This window comes from Trichoplax adhaerens, genomic scaffold (genome assembly GCF_000150275.1).
Source record: "Trichoplax adhaerens TRIADscaffold_1 genomic scaffold, whole genome shotgun sequence".
NCBI lineage: Eukaryota > Metazoa > Placozoa > Uniplacotomia > Trichoplacea > Trichoplacidae > Trichoplax > Trichoplax adhaerens.
In genome coordinates this window covers 6,684,082-6,708,038 of record NW_002060943.1, presented here as the reverse complement: position 1 = coordinate 6,708,038, position 23,957 = coordinate 6,684,082, and the positions used below count along the sequence as shown (strand labels likewise).

At 34.0% G+C, this 23,957-nt stretch overlaps 5 protein-coding genes across 5 annotated transcripts; 3 read left to right on the top strand and 2 right to left on the bottom strand.

The window, feature by feature from the left end:
* Positions 1-268: 268 nt before the first annotated feature.
* TRIADDRAFT_63511 (uncharacterized protein) lies at positions 269-3,344 on the top strand (the record flags this gene model as incomplete). The annotated part of the gene is made up of 8 exons (XM_002108712.1): positions 269-317; positions 721-797; positions 903-1,008; positions 1,742-1,849; positions 2,072-2,169; positions 2,450-2,543; positions 2,773-2,884; positions 3,204-3,344. 8 exons carry the CDS (start codon positions 269-271, stop codon positions 3,247-3,249), a joined length of 690 nt encoding a protein of 229 aa, XP_002108748.1. The 3' UTR covers positions 3,250-3,344.
* A 1,137-nt stretch (positions 3,345-4,481) lies between these two features.
* On the bottom strand, positions 4,482-4,910 carry TRIADDRAFT_19801 (uncharacterized protein; the record flags this gene model as incomplete). Its single annotated transcript, XM_002107949.1, has 1 exon — positions 4,482-4,910. One exon carries the CDS (start codon positions 4,908-4,910, stop codon positions 4,482-4,484), a length of 429 nt encoding a protein of 142 aa, XP_002107985.1.
* Positions 4,911-6,713: 1,803 nt separating this feature from the next.
* Positions 6,714-10,239, top strand: TRIADDRAFT_52019 (uncharacterized protein; the record flags this gene model as incomplete). Its single annotated transcript, XM_002108711.1, has 9 exons — positions 6,714-6,750; positions 7,325-7,360; positions 7,445-7,507; positions 7,673-7,983; positions 8,187-8,277; positions 8,489-8,554; positions 8,630-9,606; positions 9,808-9,862; positions 9,971-10,239. The coding sequence occupies 9 exons, from the start codon at positions 6,714-6,716 to the stop codon at positions 10,237-10,239; spliced, it is 1,905 nt and encodes a 634-aa protein (XP_002108747.1).
* A 633-nt stretch (positions 10,240-10,872) lies between these two features.
* TRIADDRAFT_52018 (uncharacterized protein) lies at positions 10,873-13,866 on the bottom strand (the record flags this gene model as incomplete). The annotated part of the gene is made up of 9 exons (XM_002107948.1): positions 10,873-11,048; positions 11,135-11,296; positions 11,386-11,454; positions 11,635-11,724; positions 11,825-11,888; positions 12,042-12,142; positions 12,562-12,723; positions 13,408-13,537; positions 13,777-13,866. 9 exons carry the CDS (start codon positions 13,864-13,866, stop codon positions 10,873-10,875), a joined length of 1,044 nt encoding a protein of 347 aa, XP_002107984.1.
* A 7,093-nt stretch (positions 13,867-20,959) lies between these two features.
* Positions 20,960-22,230, top strand: TRIADDRAFT_52017 (uncharacterized protein; the record flags this gene model as incomplete). The annotated part of the gene is made up of 3 exons (XM_002108710.1): positions 20,960-21,145; positions 21,270-21,964; positions 22,146-22,230. 3 exons carry the CDS (start codon positions 20,960-20,962, stop codon positions 22,228-22,230), a joined length of 966 nt encoding a protein of 321 aa, XP_002108746.1.
* Positions 22,231-23,957: the final 1,727 nt, after the last annotated feature.

The window sequence follows — 23,957 nt, the reverse complement described above, 5'->3', positions numbered from 1 at the left end:
TTCTAGTCCATGGTGCAGTACTGCACAGTCATACAGCAGCAACTGTTGATCCAGAGTAGAGTAGGTGATGAGACTGCCCTTCGACCAACCCCTTTCAATCGCTCGCTAGTAGGGTAGCGAATTGAATCTGCAAGACTTATTTGCCTACAGTAGCTGCTATCAAGATAGTTTGCTGATTGCTTTTGCTGCAACGGTAGATAGTGTTGACTAGCCGACACAGATAGAGTTCTTAAATTGTATATACTTATCGTAGTGGTAAAAGTGAATTATGGCTAAAAAACCGCAATGTTTATGTGTTTTATCTGCAGCACAACAAGGTCAGTTAACCATCAATGCAATAGCACGAACTCAATTGCAGTGGATTACTTATGAAATTTTTGACTACATTTTCCAGTCAGCAATAATAATATCAAACTGTTCAATCATGCTAACAAGTCTGCTGCACTGTGTATAGTACTAAAAATAAACCATTCCATAGTAATTTACCAATCACTTTGTAAGAAATTACATCAAAGGGAACGGTATCTTCTTAGCACTTTAAAGTAGCCGAACCCTAACCCTAGCCACTAACCCAATGCGATCTTATGGATAAGTACAGTATACGCGTTGTAGCTTACATTTGACAGCTGATGCTCAAACTCACCAATTCGCATAGGTCAATCCAACTCCATATGATTGTGCTTGCTATCATACTAATAAATTCCCTTAACTATGATGTAGGTGTCTCAGCTCATTCTTTCATCCACTCGTTTACTTTAACACATTCAGTGTTTCAAGTACAACTAGCAACTCCTATGGTTGGTATAAATCTTTCAAAACATACGCTTATTTTCCATTGAGTGAACTTAAACTGCTGTCATGGTAATAGCCATTCGTATTTCATGTATTCATTTAATAATTAGGGCCAACCGATAGAATTTGTGGATATCGATGAAAATACGAAACGGTGGATAAGCGAATTTCGCACTAAATCGTTTGCAACACCTACGAAACTGGAACTTGTGGATGGTAAAAAATGATTTTATCATCGTGTATATATACAAGCATATTCATATTCTGTTAATGGTATAAAAATTGAATTCTATCGGTCTGTGTACTTGGTTACGAATCTTATAAGTCTTCAATAGTAATTTAACCGTAAACACCTTCAATCGATACTTTCAAATACTCGGATAAAAAGTGATGCCAGCTGGATTAATAAAGTAGCTTGAGTAATCTTGAGTACTGAATACCTTCTATGCACGGCATTATAGTTTGTGTATCATCCATAATTTAGTCATAGATGTTACTAAATTACACTTATACTGTGTAGCATGTTCTATAGTTGTCCACTGGTAAAAAAATTCGAAAAAAAAATGTTCGTAGCTTGTTTTCCCGTAATTATACGTGGTTATCTGTTTTGCCAGATAGACTATGTTATACCATAGAAATGACTATGCAAACTGCTAGTAGATTTTGAAGTTTATTACAACCTTATCTTAATAATGATCCATAGGCCATAGCACGATGAATGATAACCTAATTTGATAGAGCCTCTTTACAGTCGAATAAGTACATAGGCGAAATTATTCTGTCAACTTTCCAGTTTGCTAACAAGCATAGCAAGCTTGTAACACTCACTGAGCGTCCATTTACTTTGTTATCCATTCCAAATATGGCTATTAATGTCAAGAAAATTCATCTAATTAACATCTCTATTATTAATAAATTAATGTAATATTAATTAATTTTGAATATACAGCGGCCGATTATTCTGTATTGCTAATTCCTAATTCTCCCGGAGCTGTTTATGACTTATCTACACATCGTGAACTGGGGAACATTTTAAATTCTTTCATTGCTGATAAAAGTAAGTTTCGCTAGCCTACTGTACACTGTACAGTGTACAATGTACATACCTGCAAATGAATAGTTTGAACTTTCATGAATATTTTTGAAATGTAAGGTTCTTCATCCAGCTATGCTCTTTTATTCAATTTACATGCACTAGATTACATTATCTAAACTCACATTTTGTGCGAATATTTAACTAAAATACTAACTACGTCTATTACATTTCTACACGTATTAGAGCCGATATGTGCAATCGGCTTCGGAGTTGCTGCCTTATGTTCTGCCATGAGTATGGATGGACGTACATGGATGTTACGGGAATATTCTCTGACTGCAGTAAGTCTTGTGACTTTAGTATTACAAATTACCGAAGTATACAGATTTTCAGTAAATACGCTACATAAGCGAATCGTATCAGTTGACTGAGACTTAAAAACTTTTTCTAAATTTACCAGTAAGTAACCTGTAATTTTATAACTTAGTATCCCTTAGCATAATTTTAATTTTCAAGGGTATGCCTCATTCTTATGACAGTACCGTAGTATTCTTATTTTAAAAATATGCAAATGTCGATAAGAGATGTAGTTAAAGCTGTAGACGTGAATATCTATTTTAGCCTCCAGTTCGTGAAATGGTATCGAGGTCGGATTTTGCTATGATGCCAATTATCTTGGAAGATTTTTTGCGAGAACATGGTGCAAGCTATACAGGTCTGTGACTAAAGTCTTTAGTGTGCCAACAAACATAAAATACGCGTACAAATTCGAGATATTATATATTATACTATTATAGTACTGTATAATACGAACTACTAAGCTAATTTTATCCGGGCCAAACATAACATACGTATATGTATTCAGGATACTATGCGTATACGCTGTAGTATAGTACTACTCCTATTTCTGATCACTGTTATCATCTCTACTCATGCGGTCTTAGCTAATGCCGGTGTTGGTGTTCACGTTGTTGTCGATAAGCATTTAATTACCGGTCAGAATGACCAATCTACTCTAACGACTGTCCAAAACCTTGTCCTTCACTTCAATACCAGGTATGAAAATAAAGATTTTACAATTTAGATTTCATGTGATGTCAAGTACTTATTGATTAATAACTTTATTCGCTGTATACTCTTTAGTCGAGCAGATATGAAAAATCGAGTAAATTAATCGTACGTCTCGTATAGCACCGCGCACTTTGCTGTTGGAGTGCATCTATGAAGGTAGCAGAATCAAAGTCCTAAAGACATAGCTGTAACATACGTGTTTCTATTTTTGTAACATTTTGAGTCTGTATCAGATTATTAATGAATTTCTGTGCATACCTAGGAAGTATTTTATTGACCTATAGTATTAACTGATCTTATATAGGACTTCGTCTTTGATCGATCAGCGTATACATTCTTATGTATTCTGATAGATTATTAGGCGTCTTATGCATATACAGTATACATGAGTACTATTTCAAGTAAGACAGATATATATGAAAATATATATTACAATTAATTTTTCTCCACTGTATGTTTTATAAATGTTATTCAAATGCAATAAAAGAGGATAAGTTCAGTTGGTTATTTGATATCGAGACATGTATATTTCTATGAAGCTATATATACAGTAGACCGTTTACCTATACGTGCAATGATTCTACGCGTCCACATCAAACCTGCAAACGCAGTAAAAATTTCGAATCTTGCCTTTACGCAGCAGTATCTGATTAATTAAATGGTTGAATAGGATGATGATCATAGCTGTCTGATCAATCTTTGAAGGAAGGTAGGCTAAGAATAGCTTAGTCTGTTCAAATTGAAAGGCGCATAATTTGCAACAGGAGAATCAATATAGAATATGTGTTCTTTTATCGTAAGTTATTAGTATAGTGTGGTATTTCTGAGCAAAGTTATGTGCAGTAAAAACAAGGTTTGTACACAATACCGTCGCAGAAATAATTTAATATTAAGTTTATTATAAGGTTATTATAATACAACATTAACGTACTACAACATCCATTGGATTTTAATCTAAAATCTATTCCGATTAGATTTCACAGTTTCGTTATACAAATACGGTAGTCTGATATCATGCTGCTTCATTACAATTACTATGTCGCTCGAGATAATACACGATAAAGCATCGTAACTAACGGCTAGATCACGTTTATGTCATGAATAACACAGCCATTGGGATAACCGTATCATGATTAGGTATATGTACGTATTTTTGATAAGAGTATTGTATACATAACATACTAATGTTGAATCAAGGCTAGCTTGAAATTCTGAATCATAAATTAATACTGTACTCATAATTAATAAATGGGATGTCCGGTATATCGCAATTATCATTGTAGGTCAGCTATTTAAAGGATCAAAACTTTGAAATACCATATTAGATAGGCTACAATGTGTGCGTAAGTTTTATGTATAAACATTATAGGAATTCGTCTACAGAAATGCAATCAAGTAACGCATTGGTTCAAAGGTTTGAAATTGTACCGTAGTTGAAATCCGTCCATTAATGAATAGTATTTTGGACGTTATAGCAATCATGGTCAGACAGCTACCACACCAATTTCACTACAAAATTGGTAATTGTATTGACTAAGAGTAATTGGCAGTTGCTCCAGTCGATAAAGTTTCGTATCCATATTCAATATCTGTATTTCGTTGAATAATCTTTAGGGGAGATTACAAGACCACGACCTTTCCTGGCACCCCTATACACCGTCTCAACAATATCAATCATTTCTTGAGGGTCTTGCAATGACCAATTGATTTTATTGTTATTTCCAGTGCCTAAATCGATCATGATGTGCTTGTTTCGGTAGAAGAACATCACAGTACAAGGGTCGTATAATTCATACATCTTGTTAAAATCTGGTACAGCAGTAATATCCACTAGATAAGTGACAGCAAACTTTTGGACACGATCGGCAATTTTGAAGAGTATTTCATCCATGTGCATGCAAGTGGGATCCCAATCATGGCCGAAGCGAATAATGACAACTCTATCTTCTTCGCCTAAAATGGCTTGATCTACTTGCCAGCCATTATGCAGATGAGGTAGCATATAAGACATGGTTGCTATTAAAGTAGGGATTAACTTAAGAAGATTGCGTGATTGGGAAAAGAGTGAGTTCTCTCTCCTTCGCCAAAGATGCAAGTCCGGAAATCCACTACTAACGGACTACACGCAATTTCTACCGGTAGAAATGGTGGCTGTATAGTAAAGTACAGCACTGTCAGAAAACCTATAGTATACTACGTACGAAGTGGCTATGGTTTGGACGTTTGGACCATACTGTACTACAGTACAGTACAGTCCAGTACAGTGTACAGTAAGGTAGAGTGTAAGGTACTGTACACTGTACAGTGTACACTGTAGTCGTAGTGACGAGGAGTTAGACTTAGAGTTACCAAGAACAAATACTACCATTGCACGTATAGTAATCTACTGTATAATATACAGTATTCGTAATTGCAAATGATACAGTTGTACAGCAAGTCATGCGTGACTTCCCTAAAATTGCATATGGATACTATACAGTTTGTACTGAAAATTACGCTAGAAAAATAACTTTTTGTTTGTGATGCAGTCGTTGTTGTTAAAGGGTATTACGGTACTGTTAGCATGCCACAGCACTTCCATTGCATTCAGTGTTTCTCATTCCAGCATGTTTCAATTGTTAACACGGCCACTGTCTGTCCACCTTGACGTCCTCGAGATCTCCTGGGAAGTCGTTGGCTGAGGAGTGTACTGTCATTCAACATAATACAATAGAATAGAACGTACTTGAAGCATCTCAACCTGCTTCAAGGACATTGGGCTGATTTCTTGGCGACCTATTAACAGTTGCCATAGAAATTGTCAGAGTGTAAAAAATTGCACTCGCCATATTGAAGCAAGCAAGCCCGACTTGGGCAACTTGAGGGGTATCAGCAATGATAATGGTGAAATAATGTCATAAAAACCTTCTCCATTGCCTCGTGTCCAATTGCTAACTTTGAAGTAAGGATACCTATTGTGTACCATTCTCAAGTGGCTGGGGAAAAACTTCAATCAATGAGCTCGTCTGCTGAGTAAGTACTGTAACTTGCATTTTTCTGAAATGTTTATTCAGAGTTGTTGCATCGATAGTGCCATACCTCTAAGGCCAGTACAACACGGATTAGTACTGTTGAAAAAATTCGTTAAGCATGCAATGACGTTCAGAACAGTATGCTAGGACACGGTTATCTTCAATGACAGTTAGCAACTGTAGCTACGCTTTAATTAAAGTTGTGACTGAACAATCATGCTTACAATATTCTGATTAGCTGGTTGATTAAGTCAGCAAGTTATCGCTCTGCATGATAACTAAACATAAATCAAGTTAAATAATCTAAAGATTGAATAATGATGCTATACAGTCTAGCATGCCCATATCTAGTATGGAGAGAACTAGTTCTGCCAAATCCCAGTTCAATTATGTAATCGGATACTGCCATGAATACATTGAAAGATTGCAGAGTATTTTCATCTAGAAATCGAAATTAGAATGTAGCTTGTCCCCAGTATCAGATGACAAGCTCATCCACATCCCAATTCAATTATGTACAGTAATCTGATACTACTAATACATTGAAAGATTTCAGTGTAGGGAATAGGCTTTATTTTCTTCTACAACTTTATAATCATGCTAGACCATGTCCCGTATTAAATGATCAACTCATTAAATCGTAATGGAATCGTATAATCTGACACTTCATGGATACATTGAATGTTTGAACAACCTGTATTAAAAGTACTGTACTTATTGTTGAAATTTACTATTAATATCAGCATATCGTACATTTTAGTATGTTTTCCTCACTTCCACACAAGCATCAACAGATGAAAGAAATGGAAGTAACAGAAAAGGAATTACACACTTACGAAGGTACGCTATCTAGAGTGATTGATCATTTAAATCTTAGACGATAATATAAAAAAATAAAATTAGACTGCCAATTTTATGTGATTATGATTGAATATACTACTGCTACTGTACAGAGTTTAGTATCTGTCTTTTGTTCTAATTGGGGGTCTAAATTTATCTATAGTATTCTACATTAAGTAAAAGCTCCATTTAAATACAATTATAGCATAAAATCTTGTCTTGGCAAGTTATGGTAGCACACACTTATTTGATTATAAATTATAGATCTCAATTTGATTAGATAGCAAATCGCGCGATAATGTAACCAATGATAGGAAATCAAAATATGCAGCTTATGTTTCTCATAGGCCTACATCATCGAATGGCCTAATTTTTGGAATGTTAAATATATTTATAATTATTAGATGTAACCTAACTTTTCTACAATTACTTTACGGAGAGTGAGACTCCTTGCATATAATCATAGTAAGGTACATAGTGTAGCTTTATAAGGATAATGTATAGTGATGTTTGTTGTATTAATTATGCATTATTTGTACTTCGTATCGTTATTTTTTTTTCGGCAATGAATTAGCCATGAGTGATAATAATGCAGCTGAATATAATAACGGTAGGTGAACAATGTAAGTTGTATGTATAGAATGCTTAAAAGAGTGATTGGTAACGCATATCATTCCTTATATTTAATATTTAGACATTTCTGCGATAGCCAGTCGATTACGGGAAACACTAGATAATACGACAGGTTCATATATAGGTTAGTGCGAAGTTTGAGTACTAAAGGGTTTACTCTGCCGCTTTGCCTAGCTCGTAAACATTTATAATTTATGATATACACAGTGCAATGATTACTAAATCGATTAGAAGTAAAATAACATTATGGAGGTATACTTATCAGTTGTTTCCTTAATATCATTTTTAGATATTAAATTAATAGTCCAGGACTTGTTTAATTTTGCGATTCATTACGGAGAAGTAGAGAACCATAATGATAGTAATTCATTACATAGTTATGGATGGAATGGGATTTTAACTCGTTGGGCTGTCACATACGTTAAGGATTTGAAACGTTTTCTGGAAGGAGTTAATATCTTGATGTTAGGAAATTATAAAATGGAGCATCTCTTGACTATAGTACTTCATAGGACTCTTACAAATCCCTTTAATGTTTATGAAAAGAATGCCCAACAAATTGGAGATCAATTGAAAATTATGCTAGAAGAATTTGATCCGGTAATTAATTATATCAATTGCGTTCGCTTCCTTTTGTACCCAAAGGGATGCATTTATACTGTATTACAAGACAGCAGCCAAATCAATCTAAATTCTAATGCGCTACAATAAACGTTGTTGCAACAACCTTGTCATTTAATGGTTTGCGATTTTTTGCTGATTACACTCTGATATATATCATCTATACTGATTTTTGGCTATAGGCAAAAGAGAACCAAAATACTAAACGTGCTGTACCCTCACATGAATCCCCAGATGGTCTATCGGAATCAAGAATAACAGACCTCTTTCATTGTTAGTTTATATAATCTATGTTAAACAATTATAACTATTTCAAACACTTAAAACTGTCTCTGCTAATCACCCATTCAATATATCTATAATACGTCATTTTTATACTGTAACTAAATTACAAACTTACTACAAAACTAAATTTGACTCAAGAAATTACAAGGATTTCGTTACTTAAAGAATTAAAATGAATCTCTTTATTTTAAATTCATAGCTCGTTTAATTGATCGATTATTTAGCTCAACCCCTGATCCCATAATTGAAATTAGTGACCCTTTTGGTAAGTCCTTATAGCTATTTCCCTTCTTACTTATTGCTAGTTGATGTGTTGGTGCTTCTTATTAAAACATACTAGAAGCTTCAATTATTCCTAATCCAATGGTTTGTCAAGAGATGTTGGCTGAAAGTGGTGGTATAATAGGAGTACCTAGTGCACCAGGTGTCCAATTACGAGTCCCATCATGCGTATTAACGGATAACGTCAAGGTTGCGTGTAAAGTCGTATATATTGATCAGCCTTATGCCATTGAAGTAACAGAGCCTCATCTACCAGCTCAAGCATCTCCAATCGTTATTCTCACACCAAATGGTTACTGTTTTGCACCTTCAGAAACTGATGCTGTAGAGTTGACTCTTCCGTTACCTGATTTTGAAGATATTGCAAGCAGATGTGGTTACGATAATGAGATTATCCAAAAATTTCCTCTATCTATTTGGACTAGTCGTACATCAGAGGATGAAGAGCCTTGTTGGGAAAGACTACATATAACTCATAAAATCTCCTCTGATGATGACGGCTTGCTATATGTAACGTTTTCAATTGAACACTTCTCCTTAATTACGGTTTTGTATGATTTCGTCACAAATTCGATGCTGACAGCATTTCAGTTAGGTCCTGCTAACCATTACGAACGTAAAATGACTTATGTTAAATGTAATGCATTTATCGGCGATACGGAAGATGAAGAAGGAAACTTTGCTCTGATTGTCACCATTGCACCTAAAGGTGAAGAAATGCAAATATATGAACGTTTTAGTTCTGTTGTTGGCCAATCCGAGGAACTATTATTAAACGTAGGCCAATATAAAATTAAAATTACTGGTAAATTTGAGGCTGGGGATTATGCATGGGCTGATAATAGTTTGGAAAAAACTATTAATTTTCGTGGAAGAAATACAAAAGTAGAATTTTTATGTAAATTTATTGATGACAGTAGTAGATCTGGTCCATTTGGAAGGGTTTCAATTACTAAGATACCAGATAAGAGCGAATCACCTCAGTCTGAAGTGCAAAGTCCAGCGGACCGTGAAGGCCACTTTATTTTACTTATGGTACGTATTAAGTATAATTGTCAAGTATCTTCAATTTTTCAGTAAATACGGCTGCTAATATTTCTGGCAGGAAAAGTAATATGCTAAATGTTTGCTATAATCGATATGTTGACTATTACAGTATAGGGACAACTTTCGCTAAGATATCTATTACATATGTTTATAATTTATGCCATTAACCTGTAATCGCGAAATTTGTAGAATCCAACAGAAGGCTATACCGTCTTTAGACGAGAAAGTATCCGAACCGTTTCTGGTAGGGCGTTACTATTACTAAAATATTTATTCTGCAAATAAATTGCTGACACTCCATGCCAGTAATGCATAGTGTAAGTAACCATATAATAAACACTATACTTTGCAGGAGTATCAGCAGTATTTCCTTTAGTGGCTGATTTAATCAGTACGGATTGGAAAGCGTTAGCTGACGCATTTGGGCTGCGGTATGAAGATATCAAACGAATCGAAAAGGATTATGACGATACTAATTCTCGAGCTCGTGCTGTGCTCGAAACTTGGAAGTTAAGAGACGGTAGTAAAGCTAACCTACAAAATTTAATAGAAATTCTTCAGAAAGAAAACTTTAAATCGATTTCGGAAGCAGTAGAAGATAGAGTGAAGCGTAAAATCTAAGGGCAATCTAATGGAATATCACGATGGCATTTATACTATAATTGCTATTGATATTGCGTTCAGAGATACTTTACGACGCTACCATTAGGAGTCCATGATATGACATCTTTGAATTTTATTATACATGTCGTTTTCGAATATAATACCCAATGGTACTCTATGCGTTTAAATTAATAGAGAAATTTACGTCCTGAATATCAAAAATTTGAATTAATCCGACTATACGTATATTTATGTATATATAGTGAGAAATATACTGTATATATATACATATATGTATGATACCACTGTAGTATGTATAAATATTATTGTAATTAAAAGAGTGCAGCTATGTAGTTGTATCTATGTAGTTCTTCTTGTAGAATAATGACATGCAGCGATTAGCTATGAACAATTTATCACTGCAAAAGTATGTCCAGCGCCACATCCTATTAAAATTGCAGTATAGTTGTAGTCTGTCACGCCTACCACCGAAGCTGGTTTATTTACATTTATCTCGCCTCCAGATCCACACATGCCGTGTTCATTCCAGCCCCAAGATAACAACTTGCCTTTGTCTAGAAAATTTTTTTAGCAATTCAAATAAACTTTTTTTATGTTTCTTTAAGAAAATAATGATTTTTGTTTTGCGAGTTATAAACCTGATATAACGATGTTATGTTCAGAGCCACATGCAATTTGTCTTAAATCATGTAAATTCGGAACACAAGCAGGTTCTTGTTGGTATCGTTTTGAGTCACCGTCCGATAATTCAGTATATCCTAATTGGCCGTAGTCGCATCGACCCCAACTGTAGACAATACCTCCTTCTGTAACATTTTAAAAAATTCATTACCTTTCGAACTGAACTATCATGGAGATTGCTATCAATATGTGTTACATTTTAGCCACTTACCAACAACGGCGACAACATGACTCCAACCACTATGAATATCTATAAAGCATTTATTGACGCAACTTTCAGAGCTAATCTTAACAGGGATTAGAGACTCTGTTTTATCGGCTAAAGTACATTGACCGTATCGATTGCTTCCCCAACAGAAGACCTCTCCACATTCTTGTTCAGTTTAGTTACAGAAACAACAATAGTCAAGAAAAGTTAATATGTTTTCGACGATACACTATCTTTCCGGGAAAAAAACTAACCTGTTAAGCATGCGGAATGATAGGAACCTGCGACTACTTTCTTAACTCTGATGCCACGAAGCGTTGAAACTATTTACCGTCGGAAAAAATTTGAGGTATTAATACAAAGACCATCTTACTATCAATATCGTTGGACTGAATTTTACTACTTTACTGCCGTGAGTAATACTTGTATTTTAATGGCGATGTTGTATATAAAAAGTTGGCTTAATCGCATATCGATATAGTCTGTTAGTAGTTGTAACTCACTCAACACCGGCTTCTCTACAATATCCATTCGTTCTCCGATTCCTAACTGCCCTTTTTTACAAGCTCCCCATGACCATGTTTGACCACAAGCTGTATGTCAATGTCGTTTATCAGTGTACATAAGTGTCATAAATTCATCAAGCTTTTAAGTAATAATTATAAAATTATAATAAATAGATTTTTGTCTAACCTTCAACTGCATGAGTATGCCTTAGGCCTGCACACGTATCAATAAATTCTCTATCGCTAATATCCTGCGGTGGATACGAAGATTTCATAAATACTAACAGAATAAACTACTAGAATTATTAATTATGTTTTCAGTTGTATGTATACTTAACAACTTAATCAAGGTGTAAAGAATGCTTGTCATGTTACCAGACTATAAAGTAGATTCATAATACTACCTCGATAAGTGTTGGAGTGTTGATGATACTGCCTCGGCTGCAAGGGCTGTGACCAAGCTGCCCAAAAGCATTGGAACCCCATGAATATAATTTTCCTTCCACTATGCGCGTATAGTATCAATAAGATAATACTGTAATATCGTCGTTAGATTCAAGATTACTAACTAAATTACGACACGAAAGATAGCTTTAATTAATTTAATAGTGCTACAGTCTATGTGGTTAAAATATTTGATAAAAACTCTATGGCAGCAAACATACTATGAATTTATAAGGCGAGCATACAAGAATATCTTGTTGTTTCGGTAGCAATGAATGCTCGATATAGACTGTGCAAATAAGCATAGACTACTATAACCAGGGTACACAGCCATTATGGCAACCAACATGACTTATATGATGGTATAAATTTTAATATTACTAGCTGTAAATTTGGCTGTAGCACAAATAGAAATATCTATATCATCCAATACAATTTATGTTTCCAATAGTGCAATAAAAACGATGCTGTTGCGATTACCAGATAAAGCAATTGTATGATTCCATCCACACGCAACCTTCTGCATTCGAATCGGTAAAGACAATTTTTGTAATCGAGTTACGTTATCCTGATGTTCAAGTCCTAACTGACCATTGTTATTCCATCCACAAGCATATAATTCGCCAGTTTCTGCAACATACACTTGATTAGAAATAAATCATTTACTTTGAGTACGTGCGTAGTACTACTCTAACTGTCATCTAGTAACCACTAACTTACACATGCTCGCAGAAACAAAAATGAGTCTAAAAGTGGAATCACAGTATTCACATCTTGGAGAGCTGTACATTGGATACTTTAAACTCTTATACTGGAAGTACTACTTTACCTACACCAAATATCGCCAAACCATTTGTAAAGGCAGTATATCCATTGATACTAACAAGAATTGGATCAAGTCTACCTCTACCGATCAATAATTGTCACTAGGACGTTGGATTCATGAAGGAGTAGGATTAGTATCATTTTAATGACACAATATGGACATCTTTGGTCGAGAAGGATAAAACAATCATTGTCTGGGGACATGAGTAGAGTCGCTACTGTGCATGTATTGACATTAACAAGAATTGGATCAAGTCTACCTCTCTACCGATCAATAATTATCACTAGGATGTCGGATTTATGAAGGAGTAGGGTTAGTATCATTTTAAAAGGCACAATATGGACGTCTTTGGTCGAGAAGGATACAACAATCCTTGTCTGGGGACATGAGTAGAGTTGATACTGTAATTAAGTCAACTGGCAAGGTTATAAGACAGCCCAGGCCTACATCAGTTTATACTACCATAATTGTATCAAGTATTATTTTAATGTCCAATTTACCGTCTAAGAAAACACTATGTCCACCTCCTCCACCAATCCACTTGGGCTTAAAATTTAGATTGGGCATTTTTTGAGGAGTTATTTTATCATCGGTATGGCCAAGGCCTAGTTGACCATAGCTGTTAGCACCCTGTTGGCAAATGATAGCATTTACTAAAAGTAATCCGCAATAGATGATGAACACTGTACATCTTACTAGGCTGCATCGTCAACATTACATTCACAGAAAATAAGCTTACATTCCACTCTACCCAATTCATATAATTATTATCATACCCATGAGTAAACTTCCATCATTACAATCCAAAGGATGGAGCAAGACCATTAGGCATTTGACAGTTTCAATATCTTGTTGCAGTAATCGCTTACCTGCTGTCGTTGACTCCAAACAAAATCAATTGAGCAGTTTGCAGTGGCAAAGCCAAGTACAGTATAGGCCGTAATTTTGATATCCAGCATAGTACACTGCTATACGACTCTCGTATAGAGTATAACGGGAGTCTGGGTTAGCCTGCTGTCGATACAGTCGCGCTTGTACTATACTGTACAGTACTTGGCCATTGCTGAGGCTTGATTTTTGCTTGATGGTTGTGCACTGACAGTCAATAAATAACAACTGCTAACAGCATAAAATAGAGACTAAAACCTTGACATACGACAATAATTCCATTATAATTGTAATCTTTCTGAGCTTGTACCGAGGCGATTAGTTAATAGGATGTAGCTCCGATTGTCCAATATACTACAGATAGCTTTTCTAGCTTAAGCAACCTCAGAAACGTTTCCAATACGAGGATAACCTTGAAGGTCTTCTCATACTCGTATCATATAGACTACAGTATATATCAGCGTAGCATGCTATCAAAATGTAAAAGTGAACTTTTATTCTACTTCCAGCGACCTCTGAAACGTTTACAACACGAGGATAACCTACAGGTCTTCCTAGACTCGTATCGTATACTGTATATTAGCACAGCTTAATCTAAAACTGCTATAATAATGCGTGTACAGTTAAACACCAATGGTTCTGTACAGACAGTAAATACTAATTGCTTACTACAGTACTTGAAATAGAGGATTGAAAGTCTTCACCAACGGCTTATATCATTCAATGCATCCGATTACAACGATCATGCAAAGTATGATTAGGTGTAATCATAACTAATTCAATTAAATACGATGTTATGACTTACAACTGTAGTAACAGGCTGTACTCGTATACTATAGATTGTACGGAAGATTAGAGGTTTTCTTTAACCTCCAAATAATTAACGTCCTGGCAAAAAAAAAAATACCATCATGTCTAAATAAATGTACACGTACATATATGAATGTATTGATTACAAAAATAACTGAAGATATAACGCATGTTAATTTTAAACTTATAGCTCTAGTTCTTCGCCATCACCGTACTACAGTGTGAGGACTGCAGAACTCATTGAACTAACTTGCCTACTGCTTTACACTAAATTATACAGTGGAAAACATGTAAATTGCTACCCGTAGTATACTATTAAAAAATGGCAATTTCCATTTCTATGATACTGCCGTGACTGACTGTAAGTCATAGACTGCATTGGAGACTAGAATTGCTGCGTCTAGTCCAAAAGATTGAGGAATGCGTGATTTAATAGTTAAAATGGCACAATCTACTCGCTCTTTCCGGCGATGATGATAGCATTAACAAAATCGCTGTAAAAGAATTCAGGTCATGCATAAGAGATTGTCAAGGTGTTTATCGATTGAACAAAAGTATTGACCAAAACAAAATAAAAGTAATAACAATAAATAAAAATAAAATAAACGAAGTACATGCAGACATACTATGGACGCCTTGTACATAATAGTTTTTTTTCAATCATCAGCAAAACTATAGACTCCTTCGCTCGTTATTGAACATTCTGCGGCCCAACTACCTAGAAACGATTAGTAGAATTGCTGTATGGCTGTATCAACGAAAATTTGATCTAGCCGCCGCACGCATATGTGGCTTACCATCTGCATTTACACTCTTCAATATTCGATATAACGTTACTTTATGTACGTTGGATTTAACGACCAGAATAAAGTTGTTAAGAGATATTGATTGGTAAAGTCAAAGTGAGAAAATAGGGATATAGAATATAGAATAGTTTGGTCAAGTTTAAGATAAAGACAAAATATAGGCTATAAGGAAAAGTACAAGTGGTAGGGGTGTAAAATTTTGAGTCACTGGCCAAAATAATTATACCTTTGCTATACAATGCAAACTGATGGTATTTCTAAATAGATGCGGTAATATGGTGTAAAAGGTATTGGAACATTTGATATAGATGGGTGTACTTGTATCTGAATAAAAGAGTGATAGAATTAATTATTAACTACGCTCATTTCTAAAATGATGCACAGTCTGCTGATACTTTATGAAATAGAATATTGTTGCTTAGCAAATTGATCAAACATTAAATAACTCATCAGTAACTTGTCGTACATGGCACGAATGTAGCAACATGATTCCCGCTGTACAATGTGTAAAAGTATACAATGCAGTGGCAGCCATCCGAAATCATTATCGGTATATGTTACATATACATAGTATGATGCATAATATTCCTCGTCAGAGAGCGGAGAAATAATGACGCGAAAACCAAATCAATGTATGCCTTGCAGTACCTCATTTGCGATTAGCATATCATTTATTTACAATTTTGTAGGATAAATTTTCAATACTGTGATAGACGTGCAGTATATGAGTCATTATCTCAATAACACTATGCTTACAGAAAGAATGAAAGAATGAAATATTCCGCATGCACCCAAATTAGATATTTTTAACACTTGCTTAATATTTTGTAGATCCTGCACCAATTAGTAAATAATTACTCGTATCTTAACGCACAGATATATGACGCAATACTCTGGTATTGATCAACTCCATCATATTATTTTCCATCATGAATGTTTGTATGTATGGAGTAAGTAAATTGTTTTGCTAAAAAATCTTGGACGTAAGTATACGTGTTATGCTTGAATTATTGGGCTATTATACGAAAACTTGTGATAAGATCGCTTGATTATATTCCACCTAGTTATTATCTGATGTTAATTCTCTATAGTAATCCTTAACTAGTAATGAAGCCAAAACGTGGTGTTATTTATTTATTGCCGAGATATTTGTTTATTTATAATAACTATCAGGCCTAGATTCGTAGCTAGTAAGCTTGCATCGTGCTTAAAGTTTCAGCTAACTTAAGGCGTATGTTAATTTCAACTACCGGGTTACTGTTATTTATTCCGGCTACTATGCAGTCCAACCTACCTGCAATAGGTTTTATTTTGTACTGGCTTAACTAGGAAATACCTGTTATTATTATAACTTATAATAATAACGTCTTGTGATCGCGTAGATATCGCTAATTTCCTTGGCCAACCCTAAAAAATGCTCGTTTGGAAGCGATGTCGTAATTAGAGCATTTCCTAGCATAGCAATGGATTTAGCTTATACAATTTTATATCTATAGTTCATACTTACACATGCTATTCTTTTTAACTAGTTAAAATAGTGTGATTAAAGTAATTAATACTTTCAACATAATATTTTTCTTTTGCCATTTTTCGAAATACTTATTGCCAGCTTCAAGCTAGGCTGCCTTTACTTGTAGATGAACGGCTGTTTCAATACCATCATTATTGCTATGTTAAGATAAGATTTTAGCTTTCTGGTTATCATTGCTAACGATTCACTAGTCAAGCTATACCTTTTATGTGATAAATGGTCGATAAGATTATTCCATTTAATATTTCTTCAATAAAATTCTCTATTGAAGATTTATTTAGAGCACGGACCCTGTTGTGTATCAAATTATGTTTTAATGAGGTTTAAATCTAATCACTATCGCATGTCAGTGTGGTTTGTATTAAATTTATAAAGGCTGAAAAAATACAATATTTTTTTAGTTGAAGAGGGTCCACTCCCTTCTCTAGGTTTAGCTAGCAATACACTTTATTATAAATAAATTGGTTAATACCAACTGGATCCGCAAACAGTAGGTATTCTGAAATGTAGTATGAAAACATTATAGCGCATACTAAATCAAGTCAGTTAATATTTTTTTCTTATGCTCTATTGAAATATAATTCGTCGGGAAGCACCGTTAAAAGTACAAGTATCTAAACATGTTCATCAAAATGCCAACAATTCTTTTTCTTGTCATGCCGCAAAAAAATTAACCTTTCAAAGGTAGTGAATCTAACAAATCCGGCAAATACTAAATTGCTGGATGGTGAAACTACGGCTAGTAGTTATAATTTCTGAAATAGTGATCATTCAGCAATATATGATATTACTTTAAATGCGTTACTATTTTATCAAGAAATCATCTTAACCTCACTCTTAATCAAGCACTTCTTTATGGTATCAAGACCGGATTGCTACGTATATATTATCGTCGACGAAAGTCTTCGCATCAATACGCTACCAAACATGCCTTAGGCTACAATACATTACGGCAATACAATGAGAATTCAAAATACTGAAGTACTAAATATAATTTTATTGGGTGTGATCTACACACATTTCGCCAATTAATGAATCCTCTACTAAACACTGATGAAACGAGTAACGTCTTCGATTGTATACTCGTAAATTACGATAAATCCAAGTATCAAAGCTAAAGATAACAAGTTCTCTTATAAGGTTCAATTTATGAATTTATTTAGCTACTCCAAAATTCCTGGAAAATTTTGTTAATTTAGCAAGTGTCGTTATATAATCCTAAATTAATTGGCCTCAGCGTTTTATCTTGCATTTTATAAATAGTGCTGGACTATGGAGAAAATGGTAACTTCAGCTATTGTGTATGTTAGCAAAGTGCCAATATCGAACCTGTAGTATTTACAATTTGCAATGAAGTTAAAAAATAGAATCGATAACCCATGAAAGACGTGTACAGTATTATTAATTTAAGATTAAACATAAGGCAATGTGTGCTTCTGATGGCTCATGAATCCTTAGATAAATACTGTCTATCCATGTCTAGTTGACAATTTCATGCCAGTAGATAGCTGGCATAAAATAAGCAGTTATCATTTACTATGTTATAAGGCTAATCAGAGCATAGGTGCGTGCAGGACGTCATAACACTATGATGGCTCAATATTACAACTTATGAGGTTTTATGAACGTAGTAAATTGATTCAGAGTACTATTTGTAATAGAAAAATAAGTGCAATATTATTATGAAGATGGGAAGCGAATAAAGATTTTATTTAAAACGATTAATCGGTTCCGCTGTTTGCTTACGAGTTTCTTACTGATTTCTTACATCTAGTATAGGGACTTTTCAATAACTGATCTCTAAGCGAATCTTAGCTTGACTCGAATTAGTTATATGCTTCTTATACGTATTATAATTGAGTTAGTAATGAATGAATTAGTAATAATAATAAAGGTATCCAATATTTCTCGTAACTAGCACAACTCTTAACATTAAACATAATTCATCATAAGATTTGTTGAGTCTGAAGAGTTTATTGATTGTTGACTCCCTACATAGCTTAACCTTTGCACCGAAATGCACTGATCTGGACCTCATGCGGTTTTATAAGCTTATAACAGGTACAAAATTATGCGATTTGTGCGGCGGAGATACCTGATTTACTTCCTTAGACGTACCCGCCTCTATTTTGTCTTCACTATGTAGTACGGCCCCAAATATATCTAAGACTAAGATTGTTAGATTATAAGAAAACAGATAAATGGTATATGAGATTGAAAGATTGTATAGTGGTCCAAAGATAGACAGTCTAGAGACAGCCCTTGGTAGTAGTTTGGTGAGCCATAACTTGTGTAATAAAGTAAAGTTTACAAGAAACTGTAATTCTGGTTTTATTTTTGAGAAGGCACTTTATCAGATGTTATTATAGCTGTAAAGATATACTTGCATAGGTTGACATATTATCTCGTCATGATCGATAGCAGATTGCACATTACGGTTAATGGCGATAATTATAAATCAAAACGGCAATTTCCCTTTAAAGCCCAAATTCTTAATTTATGAGTAGGAATATTTTACTGTAACACTTCGAATTACAATAAGTAAATTATTAACGAACAATATCGTTCAAGAACAAAATAGATACACGTTTATATCATATTAACTGACTTTATAACAAATAATTTTGCTCATTATAAAACATATTCAAGAGCCAACGATCTTGTGACTGTGATGACATGTTAAAGCTTGCACACAGGCTTAAAATACGGCGAAATACGCATAGTAAAATAGATCAACACTCTGGAACGTACGTATATTTTTACATTATTGTAAATATCTAGTAGTAATCTTATCTTATATAATATATAACTAATAGAGATGTATAAAAAAATTTTACGATGAAAACGGGGGTGTCTTTTAAGGTAAGAGCGGTGTAGGTAACAATGACGGCCAACTTTACTGTTGACCTATATGGTATCCTACTGGGTAATTGACATTCCGATGCATACAACACGCATTCTGATGTATATACAAAGCTGTGCTGTGTTTCTCTATTTGCATAAGTCAACATTGACTACTAGATACCTATAACAATCTTAAATATCCTGTATAGATAACCCAAAAATATAAGGTTGTGCACTGCTGACGTAGGGGTATCATACGATTTCGTAGGAATAATTTTGTGCAATTTTAAAGCACATGCCAATTATTATATTCAATTTATTATAATAATTGTTGCCTACATCATCGATTAATTTACTGCCGTACCTCCATTTGTAAGGAGTGTCAATCTGTCATAAGCTATTCCATTCTATCATAACACGTAAATCATTGTTTTGCAAATTAATCAAGGTGCAGCCTAGATTTAAATTGTAGCCTTTATTGAATGGACAGTTTGTGAAAAAAAGTTGACCAGACTTGACCGATTGATAAATTGAAGACGATCCCACATTCCAAGATATGATCTATATTTAGAGTTAGTTGCTGTTTCCTGTGATAAACTTGGATGTTTAGACATTACGTTAATGTTTGTCAGGCATACTACAATATGCGCGTCAAATTTTCGTAAATGCAGTAGAGAATAAACTAATTTAATACTCTACCATTTATAGATATAATAACTTGTATTATTTTATGCAACGGAAAATTATCATCCAATCCTGATAGTGTCTATTTTTTTAATGTATGATAGCAATTTAATGTACAAAAATGTAACGACAATATCTTAAAATGCCTCAGCATTAGACACAAATTACTTACAGCTTGTTCAGTTTCTAATTATTAGTCAGGTTACGCCTGCTAATGTAGACACAACTTTAAAATGTTAATGTTTCATTTTTTCAAATCACCACAGGTAATTTTTCCAAAAAATCTGATCAATGTTTGTTTTTATAAAAATTACGAGAAATGGCCTATACCAACAATTCATCATTTGGTCAATGCTATAAAAGAAGTAAAAAGTAGATCAAAAGATAGATAACTCCGTAAATTCGATCGGATTCGTTTAGCTAATAATCTCTAAACATTTTCTTATTCATATCCTCTACCCTTTTAATATTTTAATCAATATCATCATCATGCTAACTATCAACAAACTTTTATTCCTGTACCTAACAAGCCTTTTGATAGCATCAGTATTGGCTATACCGCTATACAAGAATGATGCAAACCCAGAGCGAGCTACGGGTAAAGCAACGAGTAAAAGAGCTGCTCAAGACTACTCACCTCATGAAGCTCGGGAACAAAATGAAACGAAAGAAACGGTAAGCAAAAAAGCCTACCATTAAGTCTCTTAAGCGAAATCAATTTCAAAATAGCTTTGCTTTCTTTGATTTATTACTGTAACTAACATTGACTCTTTCCGGTTTCTCCTATCTCTAACATTAGACCATATCGGCTATGCCAAAATCTTCGAAGAACAATTCAGCCATAGCATTTACGTTTTCTAGATTGGATTCCTGCTCTATGCCACCCGTAGATGTCCAACGAATTTGTAAAATTACGCATCCAATTCCTACCTTGGTCTACAAATACAACCGCTACTTTATCAACAAAATCACTGCTCATCTCAACATGAATGAATTTGAGAGCTTTGATTCGTTGTCTTACTGTAACGCTCATATCTTGGAATTGCTATGCCATGCCTATTTTCCAAAGTGCGATGCAGCTAGTCAGACTGTTGAATACTTTGTATCCGAACCTACATGCGTTAATGTCTTAAATGAATGTGGTGGACCAGTCTATCAAGATAGATCAGATCAATTTTGTCAACAACTCAAGCAAGGCCGCCACAGTCTCCATTCTTGCACTCTTCCAAAAAGGACAAACATCGGGACATGTACTACAGTCAATTATGGCAGATCGATTCCTTCCTGGTTTGAAAGTTCACTCCAAATGGCAGATAACTCGGCACAAACTATATTTCATCTTCTTAAATATATTATTCCATCATCACAACCCGGCAATACCTGTGAAAGCAAAATTATTGACTTTATATGCGATGGAGCACTTTTCTGTTCAAACGATAATCGCAGCGCGCTAACAGTATCGTCCAAGCAAAAATGCCGAGATGTTATTAAATGGTGAGTCTCTATACTGTATATATAAAATGTTAGCTTTGGTATTTTATTTTATCTTATAACAGATATAACAAATAAGAGATTATTTCATCTATTTGCTTAGCTTTATTGAAGCAACATTACCACTAAAATGTAAGCCTACCATTGATTGAATTATGTCTTCTCTGTTTAATTTGAAATCTAGTGGCAGTTATTATCAACAATTGATGCTAAAGTCTATTTGCGATTCCTACTTGGACGAAAATGAAGTTGAATCATTACCAATATAAGAATTTGGAAGAAAAAGAATCAAGTTGTGCAGTATATTGCTAGTAACCAATATCAATGCACTGTCATTGGTGTAGCATTTAATCTCGATAGGGATAGAATCAGAAATCTATATGAGTTTTCTTATCATTTGCAAGTTACAGTAATTGATAATAAGATCTCTGTTTTCTTGTTGAATTCAGTTTTGATCAGATTGTATTTCATCAACGTAGCATTATTAAAATACTACTCTAGGTGAATAGAACACTTATTCTAATAACTCTTTATATAAGAGTATGTTTATTATTCTCTCCTATCTCTAATATCTGTTAATATAGTCTTTTGACAATACAGTGTAAGATATTTTAAAGCTAAAAACAAGAGGCATTCTTCTAGTGTGCAATTCTTTACATGCTATCCGTAGTGATAGCGCTTATTATAAAACTGATGTACAGTAATAATTGTAGATAATTTATTTTTTATTTATCAGATATCATGAATGATTTCAATAGTAGTTGTACAGTATTCAAGGTGCATAATAAATAAATTGATAATTTGTTTATGTTAAAATTCATATACGACGTCATTTCTCCTTTTTAAGCAATATATTGCTATCATTTACGTAATAATATGCGTGCTGGTTTATTTACAATGGAATTAAAATTGCAATGATATTTTATTATTACTAAGCCGGTCTACTATTACAAATTGTAGTAAATGTATACTGCAAAAATTTTATTCTATACTTGTATTATGGAATTTGTGCATGTTGACGACTTTAAATTAAATTATCTATGTCAATAAAATTTATGGTTTGGAATATGAATGCAAAATCATTTTTGAATGTGGGAATAGTTCAATTCGAATGGAATGGAGGGCGCCATTTTATAGGATAGTATAGTAATAGACTTGTAGGTATAGTTACGGTAAAAATGAAGATTGAGGAGTATTAATTCAGTAAAAACATGTTTACCATTTCAGCCGGTGCTTACTACCAATACATAACAGATCATTCTCTACATACTGTGTAGAAATATTTACTACAATTATTTGTATATATATACTCGTATATATAATATATATATAAAAGTATCGACACGAAGTTATATTTTGATTTACAACCGTACGTTCTCCTACCTATAGTAAAATAAAATGTGTGGCTTTTGGTAGTAATATATATGGTATACGATAATTTTTATAATTAATCAACGACTTTTTACGCCGATTCATATTTGGCGCCAAATCAATTCAAATCTCTAGTAGGATTACAGTTAAGAATGCAATCGACAATGCATTAACCACTATTTGATAATAATATACCAAATTAGGGCTCGGCTAATGATTCTCTTCCTGATGCAATGAATCGACTACACACAAAATAGTGACCAGGATGGCTGGTAAAAGCACTACTGTAGTGATGGCGTTATTGACCTGACTGTTAACTACTATACTACAATTAATGGCGTCATTATTATTGCTCGAATTAAGAGTTATTAGCTCCATGATATTATTGTCTTTACAAATTGGAATACGTAACCATGCGTTATAATATAATTCTAATTTAATGAGGGTATAATAGCAAGGGAATATAGATCTTGCTTACCTGCATTGTAAAATACTGTATCCTATCGTAGTCAATTTAAAGCAATCTCAGTTAGGCTATTGCTCTATGTGCTTTAATAATGAGAAGAAATGAATGACTAACAGAAATCGGCTTCAGAAGAATAAATCTATAGGTGCCAAAATTAGC